Source organism: Petromyzon marinus, chromosome 10 (genome assembly GCF_048934315.1).
Source record: "Petromyzon marinus isolate PM22_M1 ecotype Great Lakes invasive population chromosome 10, UKy_Petmar_22M1.pri1.0, whole genome shotgun sequence".
Classification (NCBI taxonomy): domain Eukaryota; kingdom Metazoa; phylum Chordata; class Hyperoartia; order Petromyzontiformes; family Petromyzontidae; genus Petromyzon; species Petromyzon marinus.
The window spans coordinates 2865289-2888190 of NC_133676.1; the positions used below are offsets into that span (position 1 = coordinate 2865289).

Consider the following 22902-nt stretch of genomic DNA (forward strand, 5'->3'; position numbering starts at 1 on the left):
TACAAAGAGACAATGGATGCTCCCTGCTTTACCGCGGAAGTGCCCCTGGTAGGAGCCCGCATTGTGAGCCCCCGGAGGGCCGTCTTGCTGCATGGCGAGGTCCCACGGACGGGGGCAGGCAGCTCCGCTCCTGGGCATGTAGAGAGCGGCCTGGCTGTGGTGAGCAAACACCTCCTCTTGAGCGTGGGGGCTGGCCATGTATCCTGCGACAACCTGGTGACTGATGCCATTCTGATGGAAGAGAAAGAGGCCAGGTGCGCCCCTAAATGATGTCCCACCAACGGTAGCTTTGCTTTGCACCGTCGTCTGCTGTCTGATCTGTGGCTCGCCCATAGCGGTGGGACTCGTCGTCAAGTGGTCGGGAGGCTCCAGCGGTTTGAACGTTGGATCCAGCTCTTGGATGAGCTTGTTGAGCTCCAGCAGCGACCTCTCAAAGTCCTCCTGGGCGCGGAGGTCTGGGAATCCAGGGGCGGGGCCACCATGCGGGGAGGCCGAGGCCGAGCCGGCCGCACCACGCCAAACCGCGGTGGGCCGGTCGTACGTGACGTCGGACTGCTGTCGGGTGAGCGGTCGGCTGTGGCTCTGCCAGCTGCTCACGGTACGCTGCACGGCGTGGCGGCTGCTGTTGCTTCTCTCGGGAATCTGCGGAGTCCCAAACCCGGCACCATTTTGAGTCGCCGCTCCCAGCGTGACCGGGTTGCTGTACAAGCTCCCGTTCTGCTGCCCATAGAACGTCTGACTGGGGGATGTCTGCAGATGTTGGTTAGGAGATCTTGGTGGCTGGTATGAGCCATCTTGATCACACTCCATCTCTTCACTGGGTGCAACTTGTTTGTAGTTCATTGGATTTCCCTGCCCGGGATACATCCCTGATGCTGAATAGCCAAAGCTGTTTATTCCTTTTGGCCCGCTGCCTGGTGGACTTGTTTTTTCAGTAACTGCACCTGGTTGCGTGAGGGTGCCAACCGCATCGTGAGTGTAGTCGTTTGAGGAGAGTGGCACATCAGCATTGTCCCCTCCCACACACCCAACTATTTGACCGTCTGCCGTGGGCTGCGTCAGACAAATTCCCTGCTGCACACCACCGTCCACGTCGTCATCCAGGATGTCCGTCTCTCTCTCCGGGGTGGCCCTGTCTCCGTTCACGTGGACCTGTACCGGCACCACGTGGCGGCTCCCTGCAGGAAGGACCAAGCCGCTCAACACCGAGCCGCCTCGCACGCTTGGTGTGGCCGCGGCGCTGGCGGCGGCATTGGCGCTGCCAGCGGCCACGGGCGGCGTAGAAATGGTAGCCGCGTTTGCGCTAACGTTCGTTGAGTTGTGGTGGTGCTCCTCCATCATGATGCGCTCCGTCTTGGTGGAGGCAGTGGAGTTCCCCGAGTCCGTGCTCATGGAGCGGTTGTGCTGGCCCTGCCTGATGGCGCTGCTGGAGCCGCTGGCCCCAGCGGGGCCCGTGCAGGCGGCGGCCGCCGCACTGATCCCGTTCACAGAGGGAGCAGCCGTGCCGCTGTCGGAGGAGCCTTTCTTCTTGATGCGAGCGTACAGGCTTCCGTCCACCGGCCCCTCCGTGTGCGGAACCTCTGCAGGGAAGAGGGAGGGTGAGGCAGAGGGCCGGCCGACAGTGAGGATCGTTACGGAGCCACGTCTCTTATCGACTGACTACGACGAGAGGGGCGGTGACATGGCCCAGCGGTAGCATGTTCGTCGCTTGTTGCAGATGTTCGTGGTTTGAATCCGGAAGGCTGCCGTGGTTATGATTCAGGCGTATTAACCATACAATACGCTGAGTCGGCTTCACATTGGTGTTAAAGCTTCACTGTAGTAATTGGAAATAAATAGGCCATTGTGTTCCCGATGTCATGGTCTAAATTTGCCAAATTTGAAATATTACCTGCAAATTACTCAATTGGGATTACACACAGCAGCATCATCAACCCGGACTATGAAACTACTGCTGACTGTGTGCAACACAGTGCCTTCACGATGATAGCCTTGCGCTAAAGAATGGAGCGCATACTAAATGTACTAAATAATTTAATCTTGACTTAAAGCTTTCGCGATTGCAGGAATTCAAATTATTTGGGTCTTTCGGTAAAGTCATGTCGATAGGTTCAAAAGTCACGCAGATAGGTTCAAAGACAATAACAAAAAACTACGACGTTTCGATCGCTTGTGTTGCAATTGAAACGTCGTGGTTTTTTGTTATTTTATTTGAACCTATCTACGTGACTTTACCGAAAGACCCAAAGAATGCTAAATCATTATTAGTGATAGCATGTATTTTTTTTTTATTCCATATATTATTTGATCGCTGTCAGCAACCACCTGCACGCAAGCTGATTTTCTTTCATTGGTCTTGCATACATAAATGCCAAGTATATTCAATAATAAAACAACTAGAATAGGGGCTATACAATTATTTTTTGATAAGATCATTGGAAATATCACATAACATTCAGACATCTAATGCAGAGTGACTTTAAGCAAGCGCCATCAAAGCACGAATGCGCAACCCGGCGGCTCACACGAGCGACAGCAGTGATGCAAATCCTTCCTGAACGCCGGGCAAATCGCAACTGTCAGTTGTTCCCATTCAAGGGAGATGAAAAGAATAAAGGAAATAATGGATACATACGAATACGGCGTGGCTGGGATTTTCTTTGTGGTGGATACCGTCACATCAACGGTAATGCGGTGGGAAGGTAGCCCCCAGCAGTCATCTAACGAGCTCCCCGTGCATTCGTCAAGCCAGTGATAGAGAAGCTCCTGATCTAATTCCACATTTTGTATTTTCTCCGGCCAAACGTAATGCCGATAGATCCTTTATCGGCACCACTGGATCTGTGCACGACGGTACGGCATGTTAAGTATAATGTAGAAGTACAGCCAGATTACCAATCCACTGCAGGACACAAGGGCCTTCCAATGCCGTGCCGTTCGTGAAAGGTTGCTTGACCAAACTTCACCACACTTGTCAGTGTGGGTTGGTGAAGGTGGTGAGTATAAATATTGCAGAATATTCATCATAATTAATAATATCATTTATTTATAGCCACGTGAGAATCCGTTGAGACTAAAATTGTCTGCATCAAGGGAGACCATGGGCAAACAACAAGTACAATGCGTAACAATGACGAATTATAGGCAATTATATATATTTTTTAATTAAAAGTTTCATATGAAAACGTCCAAGATCAAACTTAAAGGCAAAACGGAACATAAATATTAAATCAAACTAAAACTAAGATTGAACGAAGGAAATTAAATAGACATCGCAAGTCTTGAACAAAGAAGACGATAACAGAGATAATGTGAACACGATCGTGGGCACCAGCGGCACGAGGCGTCGCTGGGCTGCGTGGCGGAGGAATCCGCGGGTGTTTACATTCGACGCGTGTAATCGCAACACATCCACGCTCGTCGCATTCATCGCCCTCCGCAATGTGACGCGGGTCATTCGGCGGCACGACGTCCGACGTTAACCCCTCCGCGTGCTGGGAGCTTCTTCAGAGAAAAACGACCTCAATTCGGCTCCTCAAAAAGGCTCTCGGGACGTGGAAAAAAAATGAGCAAAATCGTCGTGCAGAACAGCACACGGCACGCGTCCCCAACAGCACATGGCACGCATCCCCAACAGCACATGGCACGCGTCCCCAACAGCACACGGCACGCATCCCCAACAGCACACGGCACGCGTCCCCAACAGCACACGGCACGCATCCCCAACAGCACACGGCACGCATCCCCAACAGCACACAGCACGCATCCCCAACAGCACACGGCACGCGTCCCCAACAGCACACGGCACGCGTCCCCAACAGCACACGGCACGCATCCCCAACAGCACACGGCACGCATCCCCAACAGCACACGGCACGCGTCCCCAACAGCACACAGCACGCATCCCCAACAGCACACGGCACGCGTCCCCAACAGCACACGGCACGTGTCCCCAACAGCACACGGCACGCATCCCCAACAGCACACGGCGGAGATGTTTTTCATCCACGCCTGTCAAATGTTTTTCACACGGGGATTCATCTCAAAGACATCAATTCGCACTTTCACTTTAACTTCAGACATCACGCTAAACAATGTGCGGTGCAACCCCCAAAAAGCACAAGCACGAAAAAACACCCCGCACAGAGTCATAGCCACATTCGCCGACGCGGTGCTCTGGCTCTCGCGTGCTATGGAACGCGCCGTCTCGCCCACTTGGCATGCGGCGGAACGTCCCATGCCGCTCGCACTTGCCTCGCGAGCCGCACGTGGCACGGATTCCTCCACGGGCGCCCACACATTGAATCGATTGAGGGCAGGCCTCGCTGTTATGAGGTGGCGTCACAATTCTTTTTCTCGTGGCCACAACTTCCTGGCAAACCGCTTAAGCCGGAGGAGGAGTGGCGGCGATTGACGAGACGACGGCAGCCTTGCCGGCCGCACGACGGTGCGGACGCCTCTACCCGGCTCCGTGTTATTGCCTTTAAACAACGCGAGCGCACTAATCGAGTCACAAGGTGAACCCGACGAGATTCTTACGCATTGCTTTCATTACTTTAATACGAGCTAAACAAATGCGTTTCATACGAAAAGAGCCGGCACTCAATGGCGGTTAGTTTACCGCTTACCGACAACGCGACCGCTTAATACGAACAATTTACATCAATACCGCAAGTCAGCCAGCGTGCACCTCTCTGGGGCACTCTAAAGTACCATACGCGCAACTCCTGCAGTGAGCATAAACCAAGCAAGGCGTTTGTTTTACTGCTGCATCACAGCACAACGTGAGGCCATCCGCGGCCGGCCTGAGAGTGCGGTACCTATTGACGGCGGTCTCCGTTCCCCGAGGCTGTTCCCCATCCTCGGTGTGAGATAACGCGGCGCTCAATCATATTCCAGGCGCATCCCCTGTGGTTGCTCTTCCCACTTGCTCCATTCACCGAAAGGGAGTGGAGGAAAGCAGCTTTCCTCAAAGTAAAAGCCTTCATCTCTGACACGTGGCTGAGGACTTTCACACGACTCCGCCTGGGTGTTCACTGAGCAAACTGGCACGGGTGGGGGGCCCGCCACCAAACCGCGCACAAACACCGCACTCCAGAGCAAAGACGAGCAGAGCCAAACAACCACTCACACTTGTGGTCTGCTATCGAGCCCGCCGCATTTGAGGAACCTCACCATAAACCCGAAGCTGCTCTGGCCGTCCGCCACTAAACATTGTGCACTTTCTGGCAGCGGAGGAGAGGAAAGGCTCTGCCCCTCCGTTCTCCCTCCCCTCCCCGGAGAAGGTGGCTCTTTCCTAGCAGCTGGTCCAAAAAATGCCTCGGCCAACCCTGTGGCCAAATAAGGCGAAGGAATATTCGAAGCGGCATCGGGTGTATTTCAAGGGGATCCAGCCCAGCGCCGCTCCAACATGGGCTCCCGACGGCGAGTGAACGTTTGACCGAGGGCCCCGCCACACAGCTCCGCTGCCAGTTGGTTTCACAAGCACTCTCGTGAGATGCGCAGCAAGGGCCTTATCGTGGAACCATGCCTCTGATAAGGGATCGCCGCTCAGAGACGCGCGACGCGGCAACCGCACGCGAGACGCGGCAACCGCACGCGTGCAGAAAGAAGTAGTGACCGTGGACTGGAAAACAAACTGCATTTGCTACAAACACCAAAACATTCTGTCAAGAACCCCGGAGCTGCACTTCTGTCTCCCTGGCTCGGGCAACCGCGATCAATCTGTGGAGTGCATTCGACTCCCACCAAGCCCTGGGGATCTCACCCCCAGGATCAACATGGCAACGTCCCGTATCATGAGAGCGGACATCTGAATTAATGTCTGGCTGCAATTTCTGGAGGTCCCCGGGGACGGTAAAAATAATCCCCTTAAACCCATTGTGTGCGCTTCACTGTTTGCGCTGCGGGGACGGGACCAGCACCATCCATCTGGCGATTGCTCGTGATGGAGCCAGGGCTCACAGCCGTGTGACCCAACACAAACATTTGATGAACTGATGACTCCCACCCTGCTGGGCCCATAGTACAATTTAGGCTGACTCTCCAAGAAGATAAATCTTCGCATTTTTTGCGTTCCATTTCTACATTTATGGGATTATCGCAATGGTGACACAGCGTAGGCTTTTATCTGCTTATCAGGTTAAAAAACCATACTGCACGAGGGAAGGGTGCCGTGGGGACTGAGCCAAGATGAGATTATCCTTGTTTTTTTTTCATGCAGTTACAAATACCCGCTGTGTTTGATGGCTTCAACACCGCAGCCATTTCGCAACCTCTACTTAAGAATGCTATTAGAAGGGATCACTCACAAACCATGCCTTCTGGTTGTTTTTCTTACAAACTCAGGATGTTTAAATTATGTATACATATATTTCGGTAAAATGTTAACATTTCAGCCTAGTCCCCTTATATACCTCGAGGCTAATTATTCGTGTTGACAATATTCTTACAGTTTTGTGGAAAGCTGCAAACGTAAACAAACATGCGTTTTTTTCCTGCAGCATTAAAAAAAAAAGATCTGCAGAGTAAAATGTGTGCAGGATTTTCTGCAGGTATGGCAAAGCTATTTTCCCTTCACGGGACTGACACAAGCGAGCCTAAACCCCAGAGGGCCATCCACTATGAGGACAGGATTTTCATCAGCATGATGTCGAGTGAGATAGTGACTCTCTGGACAACAGACTACCGGAGAAAATAGTTACCTTAGCGGTATCGCATCCACCGGAGGATCAATGTCGCCAAACTAAATGACCAATCTGATTGGAGTTTAGTGCCAAAAGAGAGTACTGCGAGAAGACTCAGGGCAATAGAGTCTTTGGTCTCCCGGAGCTCAGCGAGTAGAATGAGAACGAGGCGGGTACCTTTCAGGCTGTCCTCCTGGCGCACATTGAAGTTCTCGTAGGAGTCGCAGCGGATGAGAGGGTCGGCCGTGCCGAAGTCCACGCCAATGTCCGCAGCATTCATATAGCGCTCACCGCCTGCAGCGACAATTGCACGCAACCCGCGATTCCCTGCGCAGTAATAGTTACAATATTCTACGGTTCGACGACACATCTTGAAAACTGAGATGTACAAGTGACCTTTGAAAATGCATGTTTGGTTACTAAACTAAACACTGAGCTTCATATCTCTTTTTCATAAGTAATCTGGCCACAAATGATAGCCCAATGAAATGGCTTGTCGTGTGGACATTTATAGCAGCCAAATACTCTAAACACGTGTTTTTAAATGTGGAGGGAAAAAAACGCGTGACCACGGGGAGAACATACAAACTCCAAATAAACAGGTGTCAGAGTCGGGATCGAACCCACCACCTCCTACATACTAGGTCTTACAGAACACACTTTCAGTTGGGTGTTAAGATGTAATGCAGACAATGCAATACCAGCCAAGTGATAACTTACACATGACAGCAGTATACAGGTGAGTGGAGCAGACCCCTGCTGCTACTGCTGAGTGTAGAGGTGAGTTTGTGCAGACTGCGGCTTCACCTGTCGAAGTGCTCTGCTAGCAGCACCAGGAAGCGCATGGAACTATTTGCACACCGAGGTCATGTTGCGAGGATGACGGCGTGTGTGCGTGTGTCACAGGGGGGTTATCGGGGTTACCGCACATCTCTCACACACCCAACGCACATCACGCTCATGCCCACCCACCTCTCTGCCGCTAGGTTTAACGACACGCATAGGTGTGCTGCTCACACACAGCAGGGAGGCACCCCTTCCACCATGCCCTGCATGCATGTCACGTGTGATCACCACATCGCATGTACAACGCTCTCAGCCCTGTACTCTAGCGCCTCGGGCTATTCGTGTGCGTGCCCACATCTGTGTGCTCGCCTGCCTTTGCGAATGTGTTTGCGTTTGTGAATTTCGTAACTTTGTTTACGTTAATCTGCACGCCTGTGCGGCACACTGGCTGAGCTTTGGCAGAACTCTGCCAGATTCGAGCAGTGCCAAGGGAGCATTTGCACGCAGACACACGCACGCAAGAATTTCTCGAGGCTAAGCCGCCACACTCCCTCTCCCTAGCTTAATTAGTCATCTGAACAAACACACAGAGTCGCAAGCACTTGCTCCGGTCACAACAGCCTAATGAAACAATTAGCCCAAGGCGAAGGCAAAACTCATTAAATCCCACGTCGATATTGTGATGGTTGAACGTAATGAGTTACATAATGGCTTTCTGCATTTATGCATTTTGGAAACTGCTGGTTGGAATAACGCCCAGCGTGAGTGAAGCATCGTAATGATCTTCTGCTGGTGATGACTCAGAGGGAGTGCATGCCGAGCACGCGATCATACCCGGTGGCTTCTCGGGGCCAGAGGAAAAAATGAATTCCACTCTCCCGTCATCCGGAAACTTTTCATCTGAAAAAAGGGGGAGGAATGATTTGATCAAAGATTAAAAATAACCCCAGATGTTCACTTCTAAAATTATATTACAGAACATAGTTTGACTTAGATGCTCAGTTAAGTCAATGCAATTGAAATTATAAGACACTATGATCCAAGTCTGTTATTACAATTTCGAAATGCTTACCAGCCAATAGATGGATTATTTATAATATATTTTTTTCTGCAATTTCTGTAACTTGTGTAGTTTTATCTTTTCAGCGATGCTAGGTTGCCTCATCATGAATTTTGCTGATGACCAGTATGATATAGTGATGCAGCAATTGCCTGTGATAGGGTGAGTGTGTTTGTGTGAGTGTATGTGTCTGGTGAGTGTCTGGTGTGAGTGTGTCTGTGTGCCAGTGTGGGGAGTGGTGGTGTAGTGGTTAGCGCGCTGCGCTACGAACCCAATTACCTGGGTTCGATTCCCACTCACGGTTAACACCAGGCACAATTATCTAGATCATTCTTGGGCATCCCCTAGATCAACTCAGCCTGAAATTGGTTCCCAGTGCAGTGTGTCAACATCACCACTAGGGAGACAAAGGCAGCCACGCATGGTGCTGGCCACCCACCCCCTTATGTGCCGTGCCGGTCTTCATAGGTGCTTGCTAACAGCACTTGCCCCAACAGTCTGTTAAGGCTATACCGGGGATTTGTGTCTTTGTGTTTGTGCCACAGCCATCTCAGTCAGTCACCCAATGGCACCTCGGTGTGTCCAGTGACCTGCCAGCGAGCCTTCCACACTTCACGTGGCCTTCAAGTGCACATAGCCTGGCAAACGTGCTGTGGTGACGTCACCGCCATTTAGTGGCGAATGGTGCTTGTTGTTGTTTGTGTGCGTATCAGTGTGTGTGTCTATGTGTCAGTGTGAGTGTGTCTGTATTTCAGTGTGTGTCTGTATTTCAGTGTGTGTATGTGTTTCAGTGTGTGTGTCTGTATTTCAGTGTGTGTCTGTATTTCAGTGTGAGTGTGTATGTTTTTCAATGTGTGTCTGTATTTCAGTGTGTGTCTGTATTTCAGTGTGAGTGTGTATGTTTTTCAGTGTGTGTCTGTATTTCAGTGTGTGTCTGTATTTCAGTGTGAGTGTGTATGTGTTTCAGTGTGTGTCTGTATTTCAGTGTGTGTCTGTATTTCAGTGTGAGTGTGTATGTTTTTCAGTGTGTGTCTGCATTTCAATGTGTGTGTGTATGTATTTCAGTGTGAGTGTGTCTGTCAGTGTGTGTACCTGTGCAAGCTGCATCGAGCTCTGCCTTGCCGAGCACCAGGGGGCGGAAGTCCTGCACAACGCACGTGTGGAACTGCACGCGGAAGATCTCATCACGTGTCGCTGCTTGGCACCCCCTGTGGTAGCACTTCACCTGCCGGGCGAAACAAGCAACAAACACAGAGATCCCCTATCGCCCACGTAGCCTGTTGAGAGAAGTGCTGTTAACGAGCACATATTAAGGCCAGCACATCGCACTATGTGGTGGTGTGACAAAACAACATCCCGAAAACCATTATCGCCCCACTGTTGATGTTTGCACACTGCATAAGGTACTTCTTTAGGGCTCAGTTGACCTAAGAAAGGCCCAGGACAGGTTCTCATATCAATCGCCACTGATGTTACAAGTAGCTAAGAATTTAAGTCAAGTTGCTAGATTGGTAGCGCAGCGTGCTAACCACTTCTCCACCACTCCCCATAACACACACGCTGTCAGACACAGACATGTACAGAAACGAAGGTGCCCCTATACAGCTTTTGGGCAAGTGTTGTTGACGAGCACCAGACATGTACACACACACGCACACACACGTATATGTGCTTAAGCACACATACACACTTGGCACGATGGGTCCAATATAAAGAAAATTACAGCACAGTAAAATACTAATATTATTGGACGTGGCATTTTCAGATAGTCCATCTTTTACTTCATGTGCTCCATTTATCGCAGACAAAAGCAATATCCTTTTATTAAAAAAGTTTCATAAAGAATGGAGTGCATAAAGATAAATACAGCGAATAGAGTGTGCTCGTGTGAGCACTCGGTCAACTGTGGTGACAGTGATGAGCTTTAATTCATCTCATATTGGCTGACACCCGCGTGCCAAGGAGCTCCATTATACACCCACCGCAATCTCTTTAGAGCTATTTTCAAGTCCCCATCGATTTCTCCTTTGCACTCCGCCTCCAGTGTTTACAGAGACTAAGGATGCGCGCCGGTGGCTGCCGTCGCCGCATGGGAAGAGAGCGGCCCGACCAACCTCGCAAGCCAAGGGCCTCTCATGTCGCAAAGGCCCACGTGACGCCCTCCACCCCCGGGGGGACAATGACCACTCCCACGTCACCTGCACCGGGGGAGGCCGCGCCATTCACCCACCCCGCGGTAACTCGGGTTTCATTTCTTTCTTTTTTACGACCACGTCCTCCACGGACGCTTGAGTCAATGGAGTGGAAGAGAGTGTACGAGCGTGTGTGTGTGTGTGCCTACCGAGCCATCATTAAAACAGAAAATCCACAATAACATCCTGCTGCAGGTTGTGGTTAGCGGTGGAGAAAGTGGCGGCACCAGGACACTTTGAAGTGAAAGATTTGGTGGGAGGGGAGGGTCAAAAAGGGCACTTTGCAGCTGACATGTGGCTTTTGGCTCCTACAGCTACTGAAGCCCTGTGGCACTAGCTTTGGGAAATTGGTCGAGCTTAAGTGTTATCCTTTTGTTTTGTGTTTACTGACTCATGTAAATAAAGCATTCACGTGGGATGGGCTGGGACAGCTCAAACGGAACGTTTGGACATCGATAGGGGGAGCCGTGGTGCAGTGGTTCATGCGCTGTGCTATAAACCCGAGTTTGATTCCTGGCCAGGGATCATTTCAGTGATGACGTTTCATCAGAACTGATTCTAAGCCTTTTTCACCAAACCACAGTGGTGAGCGTGGCATTTCTGTAAAAGAGCTATATAGCTCAGTGGGGCGTGACCTGGTAAAATAAAAATTGTTTATTATGAACAAACTATGCCATGACTGAGAATACATGCAAGAGCCCTTGATCCAGCAACGGACTGACATAGTGCTTCAAGTTACTGATTATTATTATTGTTTGTTCAAATACCATGGCCGAAAAAAGTCCTTTGATCCATCAGGGGGATTGGCTGAAAGGCAGGGCAAGATAATAAAATGGGACGCAGAGCTGGAGCAGCTATCAGTGTGAAAAACTGAACAAGGAGAGCACCACAATTACACATGCTCACACTAGACCCAACTGATTGGAACCTCCTGCATGAAAACTGTTGTATTCCACTACCTTTAGATTCACATTCAAGCACACGCACACTCAGGTGTTCACAAGCACACTCAAAAACAACAACCGCCATTCACCACTAAGTGGTGGTGACGTCACTTGTGCCAGGCTATGTTCACTTGAAGGCCACGTGAAGTGTTAAACGCCCGCTGGCAGGAGGTCACGGGACAAACCCAGGTACCATGGGATGACTGGCCGAAGCACTACCTTAGTCCCCTACTATGCCAACTCAAACACACACCAACACAGGCATTCACACGCACACTCACACCCACACAGGCATTTACACTCACACTCACACCCACACAGGCATTCACACGCACAATCACACTCACACCCACACAGGCATTCATACACACACTCACTCACACCCACACAGGCATTCACACGCACAATCACACTCACACCCACACAGGCATTCATACACACACTCACTCACACACACTCATACACGCAGAGTCGTGAGAAGCAGCACAGGGTCGAGCTGTGGGCTGGACCGCGTACGGCCAGGAGCCTGATCCCCTCTCAGATAGGCCTCAAATAACAACCAGATAAGGTCTAGAAACGTGAGTTATTGGCTTCTCAGGAACATTAATACGTTTCATGCACCGGATATAATTTCTCTCCGATAAAAAAAGAAGTTTTATGTTAGTCATTCAACTATATTCCCTTCTCCGTGTAAAAAAATTACGCGAAAAAAATGTAACAATCGCAACGCAATCTCTTTTGCGTGAAAACCCAGCGCAGTGGCCCGCCAGATGGAATCTCCACGAAGCATGTGCCTTCCCCGTGCCCGCAGCACCAGGAGAGCAGCCAGATCCCTCGCTGTGACGAACGCCGCTCATTAACATTGCTGCCGTGCGTGTGCGCTCGCATCTCACGGAGGAGTTACACTCCGGGTAGAAACGGCTTCCACCATGAGTCAGCTCGCGCTAGGCGCTGAAGTAATGTAACAAACAAAAAATAAACACACGCCCTGAAAGAGTAACGAACTCTCACGGGAGTTCCGCACGGGATTAAGGTGTCATCAACACCCTCCTCGCTCCAGAGTGCAGCGTGAGATGCAAGCGAGAGCGGAGAACGTACCAGGATGTCCCCTTTCAGAGGCAGCCCAGGCTCGATCGTGATGCAAAGCTTCTTGCAGTTGTTCGGAATGTTACTGGTGGAGGTGAAAGTAAATCAGCATCGAGGCAACAGGCATCATTGGCAAACACTATGAATGTACGAAAGACAGGTGAGAGGGCATTACAGTTGACGTGACGTGTTTACAAAGCAAGCGGTGGCAGTGAGCAGTGGAGCGGTGGCGGCGCGCACTCACTAGACGGCGGAGGTGTGCAGCGGCTGCGCCGCCTGGTAGATCTTGAGAAATGGCCGACAGCCTTGGGGAGTAAACAGGAAGCATTCACAATACTCTGTTTGTTCAGGAACCCCCGGGTCCCACGGCCAAGCCTCTGCGGCCTGGCACAGCAGGCCCAGTGAGGGTCAGAGGAGAGAGGGAGGGTGCCCCCCTGCCCCCTCTGCCCCCCCCCCCCCTGGGTGCACCCCCCTCATCATTAAAACAAACATTTGGAGATGTAGGCCACTTTTAGAGAATTAACATTTTTCGTGCCAGAAAACACGTAAGTCCCTTGAGTATACAATTAAAATATATAATCTGACAAAAGAATAAACGCCTCCGTAGTGCCGCGATTTTTATCCGCAAAGTGAAATGCGGAAACAGTCCCAGCCGGAATGCGAGGCTGATGGATGCAGCGTTTCTGAAAATAAGTGCTCCTAATACAATCGAGCGCCCTTACCCCCGCCTCCACCCTCAAATACCGTTAGATGGACGAGCAACTCTATTAGCGCAGAAAAAACACATTCCTTCCCTTTAGCATCAAACAGACATTGCCTTGCATCAGGAACAATGTACCGCACGCGTCGCAGCAACGCCAGCCGCTCCGAGTCACCGGAGCGCCGGCAACAACGCAAGGCACGATACGCGCACGCACGCACGCACGCACGCACGTGACTCCGATGTGGCCACGAGGCAGGAATGAACGGTAACCGTGGACTAAGGTCACGCCATTGCCAGAGTGCTGCTGTCAGGGCGTTCAATTAGGCGAATGAAGGATGAGCCAAGTTAATTTCACTAAGTTTGGGCGCTCTAGTTCATTCCCATGTCCGCGTTAGTGCAGTTTAAGCATGCCCCTTTCGCTCGAAACCAGGGTTTTTGTTTGTCAGCGAAAGTGGCACTCTGCCGAACTGCGTCCAGCGTGTCGCTCCTCATTGATCAACTCAAGAGGAGCCTGCCGAGGAGGACCAGGGAGTGGACACACTGTAGTGGCGATGCGGGCCGCACGCTCACTGCGTCGGCGGTGGTCGTTTGAGGTGACGGAGTCGCCATGCGGCGCCCGTGCCTTACCGCCATCATCCTCCAAGTTGGGCAGCCCGTGGATGACGATGTGGTGCAGGAAAAGTGGCAGGTTGTTCACCTTCACTCGGCCCGAGAGCAGCTCGCTGAAGTATGACACGTACCTGCGCGGGGAGGGCACACATTCCCTCATGGACGCAAGAGAATCTGGGACACGCTGGGTAAACATTTACTTTATTCACAATTCATTAAACTGCCTCAAAACATCTCTGCATGCCACAAGCAGGCAGGCTGTTTCAAAATTAAAATCCACTCATGTGGACAAAATGCTTTCACTGTAAATTCCTTTACTGAATATGACATTGGGGGATTTTCACACGGGTTTTGAGATGTTTTTGGTTCTTTCGGTAAAGTCACGTAGAATGAGAATAAAATAATAAATTGATAAAATAAAATAACACAATAAAATTCTAACGACGTATCGGCCACAACACAAGCCGCCTTCATCAGGTGAAGGGACGAGACTGTCTGGAGGACAGCGCTGGAGCGAACACAGCCAAGCTCAGACAGCGACCTTTAAGCTGTGTGAGAATAAACAGAGCGCCTTGACAAAGGAATTAGCATAGAATTTAGCATTGAAATAGCTGAGTGATTAGCTTGTGACTGGTCACAGAAATGGCTATGTTAAAGTCAAAGCATACACATCCACAGAGACGCCCCTTGACAAAGGAATTAGCATAGAATTTAGCATTGAAATAGCTGAGTGATTAGCTTGTGACTGGTCACAGAAATGGCTATGTTAAAGTCAAAGCATACACATCCACAGAGGCACCTAGTACAAATCAAACAGGAGAATTTATCATTGAATTAACTGAGGGATTAGCTTGTGACTGGTCATAGAAATAGTTATGTTAAAGTCAAAGCCTACACATCTATAGAGGCACCTAGTACAAATCAAACAGGAGAATTTAGCATTGAAATAGCTGAGTGATTAGCTTGTGACTGGTCACAGAAATGGCTATGTTAAAGTCAAAGCCTACACATCCACAGAGGCACCTAGTATAAATCAAACAGGAGAATTTAGCATTGAAATAACTGAGGGATTAGCTTGTGGCTGGTCATAGAAATAGCTATGTTAAAGTCAAAGCCTACACATCTACAGAGGCACCTAGTACATGGACGCCAAAGGGGCTGCAACAACTCAACTATCATATAGTAAACCGATGTGAAAAAACCTAAGTCTAAATTACATCAATATAATAAATGTACTCAATATATTCTTCAATAAGCTGAGCTATTAACAGTAACTGGGTATACACTACACGCTTGTGTTGTGGCCGAAACGTCGTGAGAATTTTATTGTGTTATTTTATTTTATCAATTTATTATTTTATTCTCATTCTACGTGACTTTACCGAAAGAACCAAAGAAGATGAATCCTTGCAGTCACGAAAGCTTTAAATCGAAATTTTGAGATTTTATTTTGGTGTGGTTCTCCGAGCTTGAGGCAACTTCGCTCAATCCTAGGAATTGAGAGGGCAGCTAAAGGTGGACGCACGCACGCACGCACGTGCGCGAGGGCCCACACACAGACGGTATGCACACTCCACGCATTCCTTGGCTCCACTGGCTCAGTGAAAAACGAGAAGCAACTCGTCCCGGCGTGCGCTGCGTCCCACGGGCCCCCGCACGAGAATAGAGAGCGCCAGGGACCATCGAAAGCATCCACCCCTCCTCGCTCACCGTCAAGAGCGTGTCTTGTAACCGCCGCTGGGGCAGTATTACATTAACTCACAATACCATGTTATCTACTCATTTAAGCATTCCAGCGTGCGTGCCCAGCAGGCCCGGGGGGAGCTAATACTGATATAGCATAGCTCGGGGATGACAGTTAAGCTCTCCGATGCGGTTTCAGGTTGTGTTGCATGTCGCTCGACGCTTTTTATGGTACTCGCTACGGCGGTACATTTGCAAAAATGGGAAGGATACGGAGACGATTAGCAAGGTCCGTGCTCAAGGCTGACGCACACAGTTGTGCAGCGTTACATAGAGAACATCGCGCCGAGCAACACGCTGTGTGGCGCAGCCCAAAAACACGTCAGGAAGCTGTACAGCACAATGGTGAACACCCACGCAGCAGTCCATGGAGGGAGTGTTTGCGGACCCTGTTATGATTTGCAGGAGCACTTTTCAGGCAGTGCGTGCGTGTGTGCTCTCCCCCCCGCCCCCTCCACCACTACCACACACCACCACACCTTCTCTGGGACGGCTGGGACAGCTTGGCGACTTTGTCGTCGTAAAACTTCTTCATCGCGTACCGGTCGAGCGCCTGGCTGGCACTGCAAAGAGTTAACGCACAAAACCCATCGCATAACGATGCCCGTGGCACACAAAGCCTCAGGGCGAGAAGACGCGTCCCCCACCGTGTCCGTTGCGCACCCACGCTCAGCGTGACCGTCTGTGTAAGTATGAAAGGATGTCCGCGCGTGAGCCCACGGTGGGACGGTGGGTGGGTGGGTGGGTGCCCGCGCGCCAACCTGGCGCAGATGCCGTTGTAGTACATGTAGGAGGCCACCACCACCCCCGTGCGGCACTTGTTCCCCTGCAGGAAGAAACCACAGCAGAGCAGCGTCAGCGCGCTCTCCGCCCCATGGGCACGCGTCGCACGCCGGCCCCGTCGAGCTGCGCCTTCAAGGAGCGCCGCGCGTACAGCACAGCGGAACACTCTCCGCGCCTCACTCGATTACACGGCGAGATGAGCGTGCGGAATGGCATCGCGTAACACTTCAGGATGCATTCATATGATATGTTATCACGCACTGACATGTGGGGCGCTGAGTTGCCTTTAGCCGTGGCATTAATTTGATATTTCTATAAGCGTTTAGATATGTAATATAAATCCGAGCGGAGCTGTGGCGCAGTGGTTAACGCAGCGCACTATGAACACGGGAATCCGAGTTCAATTCCCAGCCACAAACAACATCAGTGGCGAGTTATATCTGTAGCAGTCGTAGACCTCCTCTTTCTCCATACCAGACTAACCAGCGCGGTGAAGTATGGTCAAAGAAACCCAAATAATGGCCATGACACGCGGAGGCATTCATCCAGCAGTGGATGGATACAGGAGCGTAAACGATGTTTACTATTTCTCTACGTGTCTATGTAAGGAGGGATTCCGTACGGTGAGTGTATGTGTACGTGACTGGAGGGCGACTGCTCTCTTGCCTTGCAGTGAATGACCACGACGTGGGCCGGGTCGGCGTTCAGCCAGGAGTCCATGGCCTTGCAGATGCTGCACAGCACGTCCAGTGGGGGGGCGTGGAGATCGGGCCAGCCAAAATCCCTCACCTGAGACAAGAGCATTTGGGCTACTGTAAATGTCCGTACAATATGCCACTTTGTCGAGCTATCATTTTTGGCCGGCTTGCTTCTGAAAACAAGCTGTGTAGCACAGCGGGGCCTTACCTGGTAAATTAAAAAAGTTACATTTGAGCTTAGATGGCCCCACAGGCTCGGCTGCATGCCGCGCTCCCCCTGTTGTCAACGCCGCACGGATACAGAATGCGTTTTCATCTTAGTTCTCAGGCGCGGTTTCGGGTTGTGCCGTGCGTTGTTCAGGCTGATGGAATACGTTTCACTCCTCGTGTTGGGAGCTTCGTGTTCCTGAAAAAGCTTCCAGCATGTCGAGTAAAACGTCGGACATCCATGCCAAACAACATTCGGCACGACACGGAAACACATCGCAGCGCGACACAGTGCAACAGCGAAAACCCACGCAGTAGTTTTGCACGCATTTTTCGTTTAATAAAATGAAAAGCCACAGACAGCCCTCGACAGAGAGAACTGACAACCTTGAATAAAGAGTCCATGTGTGGCTGGTGTCTGTGGGATAGACATAACCGTGAAATCAAAGGTCCTTTCTCAACGCCGCCTTCACATTGCCCTCACGCCGCACCAGAACACAATGTAGGGGAGGGGAACCACAGCGAGTACGGGGCCGGCGGGGACGCGGGCTCCGGAAGCCCAGCTCCTTGCGGCGGTAGGGCTGGAGCGCACCCTGCCCCCCTCCCTGGAGCCGCTCAAGGACAATGAGGTGCGGGCGTGGGGTGGGGGGCACTCACGGCCACTCCGCTCCACCGCCAAAACCCTTTGTTTCATTTTCCGCTCAAAACCGTAGACCCCCTCCCCCCCACCCCAATAACAGCACGATTTACATGGTCAACCGAGGTCAAGTTTAACAAACAACAAAACGTGCGAGTGGGAGGTGCAGGTTGACACTTACGTGCACATTGAACTTCTCTATGTCATGTCTTCTCTCCGAAAGATTTATAACCTGGAATGAAAAACACATGATGAATGATGAGTAGTCCGAAAAACACCGGCGCACTGTGCTTTTGGAAACGTCTCAGTGCCTGCTGATAATTCCCTGCACGTCATTAAAGTTTAGACACGCACGCCACCGACTCGGCGGCCAGCACTCAGCGGCCAGCGCCGCAGCAGGCGAGCAGGGCATTCGACTGTGCGTTTGTGGGGGCGCTCACTAGATACCCGGGCTTATACGAGCGGGGGGCTCACCCCGTACCCACGCCTGCATGTGGAGGGGGGGGGGTGTGGGGGGCTCACCAGGTAGCCATTGGCGTGCTTGGAGTGCAGCATGCGCGCCACGTCCCGCATCTGCTGGTGGTACGCCGCGTGCGAGTCTCCGCCCGTCGGGGCGCACAGCGAGATGATGCGCTCCGTAATGTAGGTGAGCTCCAGGTCTCGGCCACCCTCCATGCTCAACTCCACGCCCCAGTGGCTGTTAGGAGGAGGAGGAGGGTGGGGGGGTGGCAGGGTGGTGGCAGAAGGCGATGTTATGCGCTGCAGTGACCGCGTCCTCTGCCGCTCGCCTTTGTGACTGCAGCGTCCCGTGGGCAGGTGTGTGCAGTGCTGCTGTTGTCTGCGGTGTGGACTGTTTGAATTGCATCTGCTTGGAAGTACAATCTGTCAGTCCAAAATGTAAGCTTTTTTGTGACACTGGGGAAGGCACTTGTCGATAAGCATATATCACGAACACTCAACACAATCGTCAATCACATTTCCCTCAATGGAATAAATATACAATGGGCTACGTTTCGGGTAAAGGCCCTTCTTCATTGCATACGTGTCTAAAATGGATGTTATACAATTCACATGTTTTTTGTACAATTCGTATAATTTTGCCAGATATAGACATTGTACGAATGTTACCACCGAATGCAATAACACAAATCTTTCCATACCACATTAAACACTCATTTTTTACAAATCAAAACCAAAACGAATCAAAGTCTTTCTCAAGCAACGCAATCGACATTAGCAGCCCATGAAGCAGATGTGTCTGCAGTGTGGTCATGATACCACGTACAGCTGAAGCATACAGATAATTTACAACAAGAACCTCATTCAGTACATTCTCAAGGATTGGTCTGTGTTCATGACATTTCATTTTTTTTTACATATTTTCTCTCCTTAAAATTAAATGTGACCGAGTTCCACTTACTGCCGAGGTTTACATGGAACTTTGCTCCACCCTTCGGAAGTGGGACTCGACGAAACCTGCGAACATGGAATTTGTTTTAGCGTAAAAAAAAAACCCCACAATATCTCGGCAAGACTTTTCTGGGAACTGTTATGAAACACATCGGGAGCTGGACATGTGCGCACGATGAGATATAACCTGGGTAAATTCCCGCGGAGCGTTTTCCTAATCGTGAAAATGTTGTTGAAATATTATTTGTGATCATGAGACCTCCTTTGCCAGTACCAAAATATGAGAATAGGTTTTCCCCTTTTTTCTGGCAACAAAACAGCTGTGTTAAGGTGTTAAAACACCAAACTGAAACCTTTTACAAGGAATCATGTCTGCATTAACCACAATACTTGTGGTCAGAATGCAAACAAAAAAACGTACTCTTGACAGTATATGCATTGTCTTTGAAACTGATTGGTCCACACCAGAGATAGCTTTCTTTTGAGCCTAGTCTCAAAACGGTGTTGGACGTATTTTGGCGCCCTCTGGTCTAACACCGTTTTGAGACTACAGTGAGGGAAAAAAGTATTTGATCCCCTGCTGATTTTGTACGTTTGCCCACTGACAAAGAAATAATCAGTCTATAATTTTAATGGTAGGTTTATTTGAACAGTGAGAGACAGAATAACAACAACAAAATCCAGAAAAACGCATGTAAAAAATGTTATAAATTGATTTGCATTTTAATGAGGGAAATAAGTATTTGACCCCCTCTCAATCAGAAAGATTTCTGGCTCCCATGTGTCTTTTATACAGGTAACGAGCTGAGATTAGGAGCACACTCTTAAAGTGAGCTGAGATTAGGCGCACACTCTTAAAGGGAGTGCTCCTAATCTCAGCTTATTACGTGTATAAAAGACACCTGTCCACAGAAGCAATCAATCAATCAGATTCCAAACTCTCCACCATGGCCAAGACCAAAGAGCTCTCCAAGGATGTCAGGGACAAGATTCTAGACCTACACAAGTTGGAATGGGCTAGAAGACCATTGCCAAGCAGCATGGTGAGAAGGTGACAACAGTTGGTGCGATTATTCGCAAATGGAAGAAACACAAAAGAACTATCAATCTCCCTCGGCCGGGGGCTCCATGCAAGATCTCACCTCGTGGAGTTGCAATGATCATGAGAACGGTGTAGAATCAGCCCAGAACTACACGGGAGAATCTTGTCAATGATCTCAAGGCAGCTGGGACCATAGTCACCAAGAAAACAATTGGTAACACACTACGCCGTGAAGGACTGAAATCCTGCAGCGCCCGCAAGGTACCCCTGCTCAAGAAAGCACATATACATGCCCGTCTGAAGTTTGCCAATGAACATCTGAATGATTTAGACGACAACTGGGTGAGAGTGTTGTGGTCAGATGAGACCAAAATGGAGCTCTTTAGCATCAACTCAACTCGCCGTGTTCGGAGGAGGAGGAGGAATGCTGCCTATGACCCCAAGAACACCATCCCCACCGTCAAACATGGAGGTGGAAACATTATGCTTTGGGGGTGTTTTTCTGCCAAGGGGACAGGACAACTTCACCGCATCAAAGGGACGATGGACGGGGCCATGTACCGTCAAATCTTGGGTGAGAACCTCCTTCCCTCAGCCAGAGCATTGAAAATGGGTCGTGGATGGGTATTCCAGCATGACAATGACCCAAAACATACGGCCAAGGCAACAAAGGAGTGGCTCAAGAAGAAGCACATTAAGGTCCTGGAGTGGCCTAGCCAGTCTCCAGACCTTAATCCCATAGAACATCTGTGGAGGGAGCTGAAGGTTCGAGTTGCCAAACGTCAGCCTCGAAACCTTAATGACTTGGAGAAGATCTGCAAAGAGGAGTGAGACAAAATCCCTCCTGAGATGTGTGCAAACCTGGTGGCCAACTACAAGAATCGTCTGACATCTGTGATTGCCAACAAGGGTTTTGCCACCAAGTACTAAGTCATGTTTTGCAGAGGGGTCAAATACTTATTTCCCTCATTAAAATGCCAATCAATTTATAACATTTTTGACATGCGTTTTTCTGGATTTTTTTGTTGTTACTCTGTCTCTCACTGTTCAAATAAACCTACCAATAAAATTATAGACTATCATTTCTTTGTCAGTGGGTAAACGTACAAAATCAGCAGGGGATCAATACTTTTTTCCCTCACTGTAGGCTCAAAAGAAAGCTGTTTCTGGTATTGCAGAAATGATTCTTCGTAAAAGATTTCAGTTTGGTGTTAACATCTTAACACCTGTTTCGTTGCCAGAAAAAAGGGGAAACCTATTTTCATATTATTTGTGATATAAGATGATTGTTGTGAATTAAAAAAAAACCCTCACTATTTATGGTTTTACTGTGAAATTGTGTGGGAGCGGTTTGTCTCTGTGTAGTGGGAGTAGAAGTGAAGTGGTTTTACGCACTACCCTAAAATCCAAACGACCTGGATTCAATTCCCTACCATCGCGATCATGTTGTGGGACTGGCCTAGATCGACTCAGCCTTCAACAAGTACCTGGGGCCTCAGCACTAGGTAGACAAAGGTGTGGTGATAGCGACACTGGTCCCCTAGTGCACCATGATGGCCTTAGAAAGTACTAACAGCAGCTTGCCTATGTGGAAGATACCTGTCTGTGTGTTCGTGTACACGTGTGGTTGTGTGAGAGAGAAACAGTTAAAACGGAGAGCAGGAGTAAGTCTGCCAATCCAGCCAAGGCTTGACATTCACCATTGGGGCCCCTTACAGTGAGCTGTCCATATCCATATGTTCACAATGTGCCGTGCCCCTTGAAGCCCCACTCGGCACGTAAATCACGATCTTGAAGGGGGACTCATTGTATTGGCGGAGAGCATACAGCCAGCACAGAGCTCGCTGATTGCAGAGGAGTCACGCAGAAGGAATCTGAAAGGAAGAGCGGCGGAGTGGCGCACGTGCTGTGGGAACACTGCACTGTGGAGCGTGGCACGCGGGCGACTCCTGTGGAGGAACGATGCCAAACATTTCTTTGAAAAGCCGCACGTTCACCCTGGCCTGTTGCTCTCCCTCTCTCAATCTCTCACTGTGCCCGTCACATCAACTGGACGATTGATATGTTTCGTGGTTCCCTCACACGCGATGCATCCGCCTCTGCTGCCCGTACTCGTCAATCAGTGACATTGGAGGCACGGCCAGTGAAACCAACTTCGATCTGCGAATATACAAGAGGCTACTCAATATTCCACACACAGCGAACATGCTGGTAGGAAGGCGTACATTACTCTCGCACATCAACAGCTTTTGTGCGCATGGCAATGGAATGTTTTTACCGTCACCCCGAGCGGAGGGGGGTGTCACTTACAGTGAC

At 50.2% G+C, this 22902-nt stretch overlaps 1 protein-coding gene and 1 non-coding gene across 10 annotated transcripts in view; one reads left to right on the forward strand and one right to left on the reverse strand.

Moving 5' to 3' along the window:
* The window catches only part of LOC116941107 (tensin-3-like), a 91275-nt gene that overhangs the window by 10842 nt on the left and 57531 nt on the right, over positions 1 to 22902 (reverse strand). For all 9 annotated transcript variants that reach the window (XM_032951747.2, XM_076066043.1, XM_076066044.1 and 6 more), the window contains 13 exons: positions 19555 to 19610; positions 18657 to 18831; positions 18316 to 18366; positions 17259 to 17381; positions 16571 to 16635; positions 16289 to 16372; positions 14085 to 14197; positions 12999 to 13059; positions 12767 to 12839; positions 9625 to 9757; positions 8307 to 8372; positions 6864 to 6980; positions 33 to 1580 (listed from right to left, as the gene is read on the reverse strand). In XM_032951747.2, coding sequence (XP_032807638.2) covers positions 33 to 1580; positions 6864 to 6980; positions 8307 to 8372; positions 9625 to 9757; positions 12767 to 12839; positions 12999 to 13059; positions 14085 to 14197; positions 16289 to 16372; positions 16571 to 16635; positions 17259 to 17381; positions 18316 to 18366; positions 18657 to 18831; positions 19555 to 19610 — 2665 coding nt within the window. The remainder of the gene's footprint in view (positions 1 to 32; positions 1581 to 6863; positions 6981 to 8306; positions 8373 to 9624; positions 9758 to 12766; positions 12840 to 12998; positions 13060 to 14084; positions 14198 to 16288; positions 16373 to 16570; positions 16636 to 17258; positions 17382 to 18315; positions 18367 to 18656; positions 18832 to 19554; positions 19611 to 22902) is intronic.
* On the forward strand, positions 15981 to 16087 carry LOC116941158 (U6 spliceosomal RNA). The gene has a single exon (XR_004402646.1). It is a non-coding gene; the product is annotated as a U6 spliceosomal RNA (small nuclear RNA).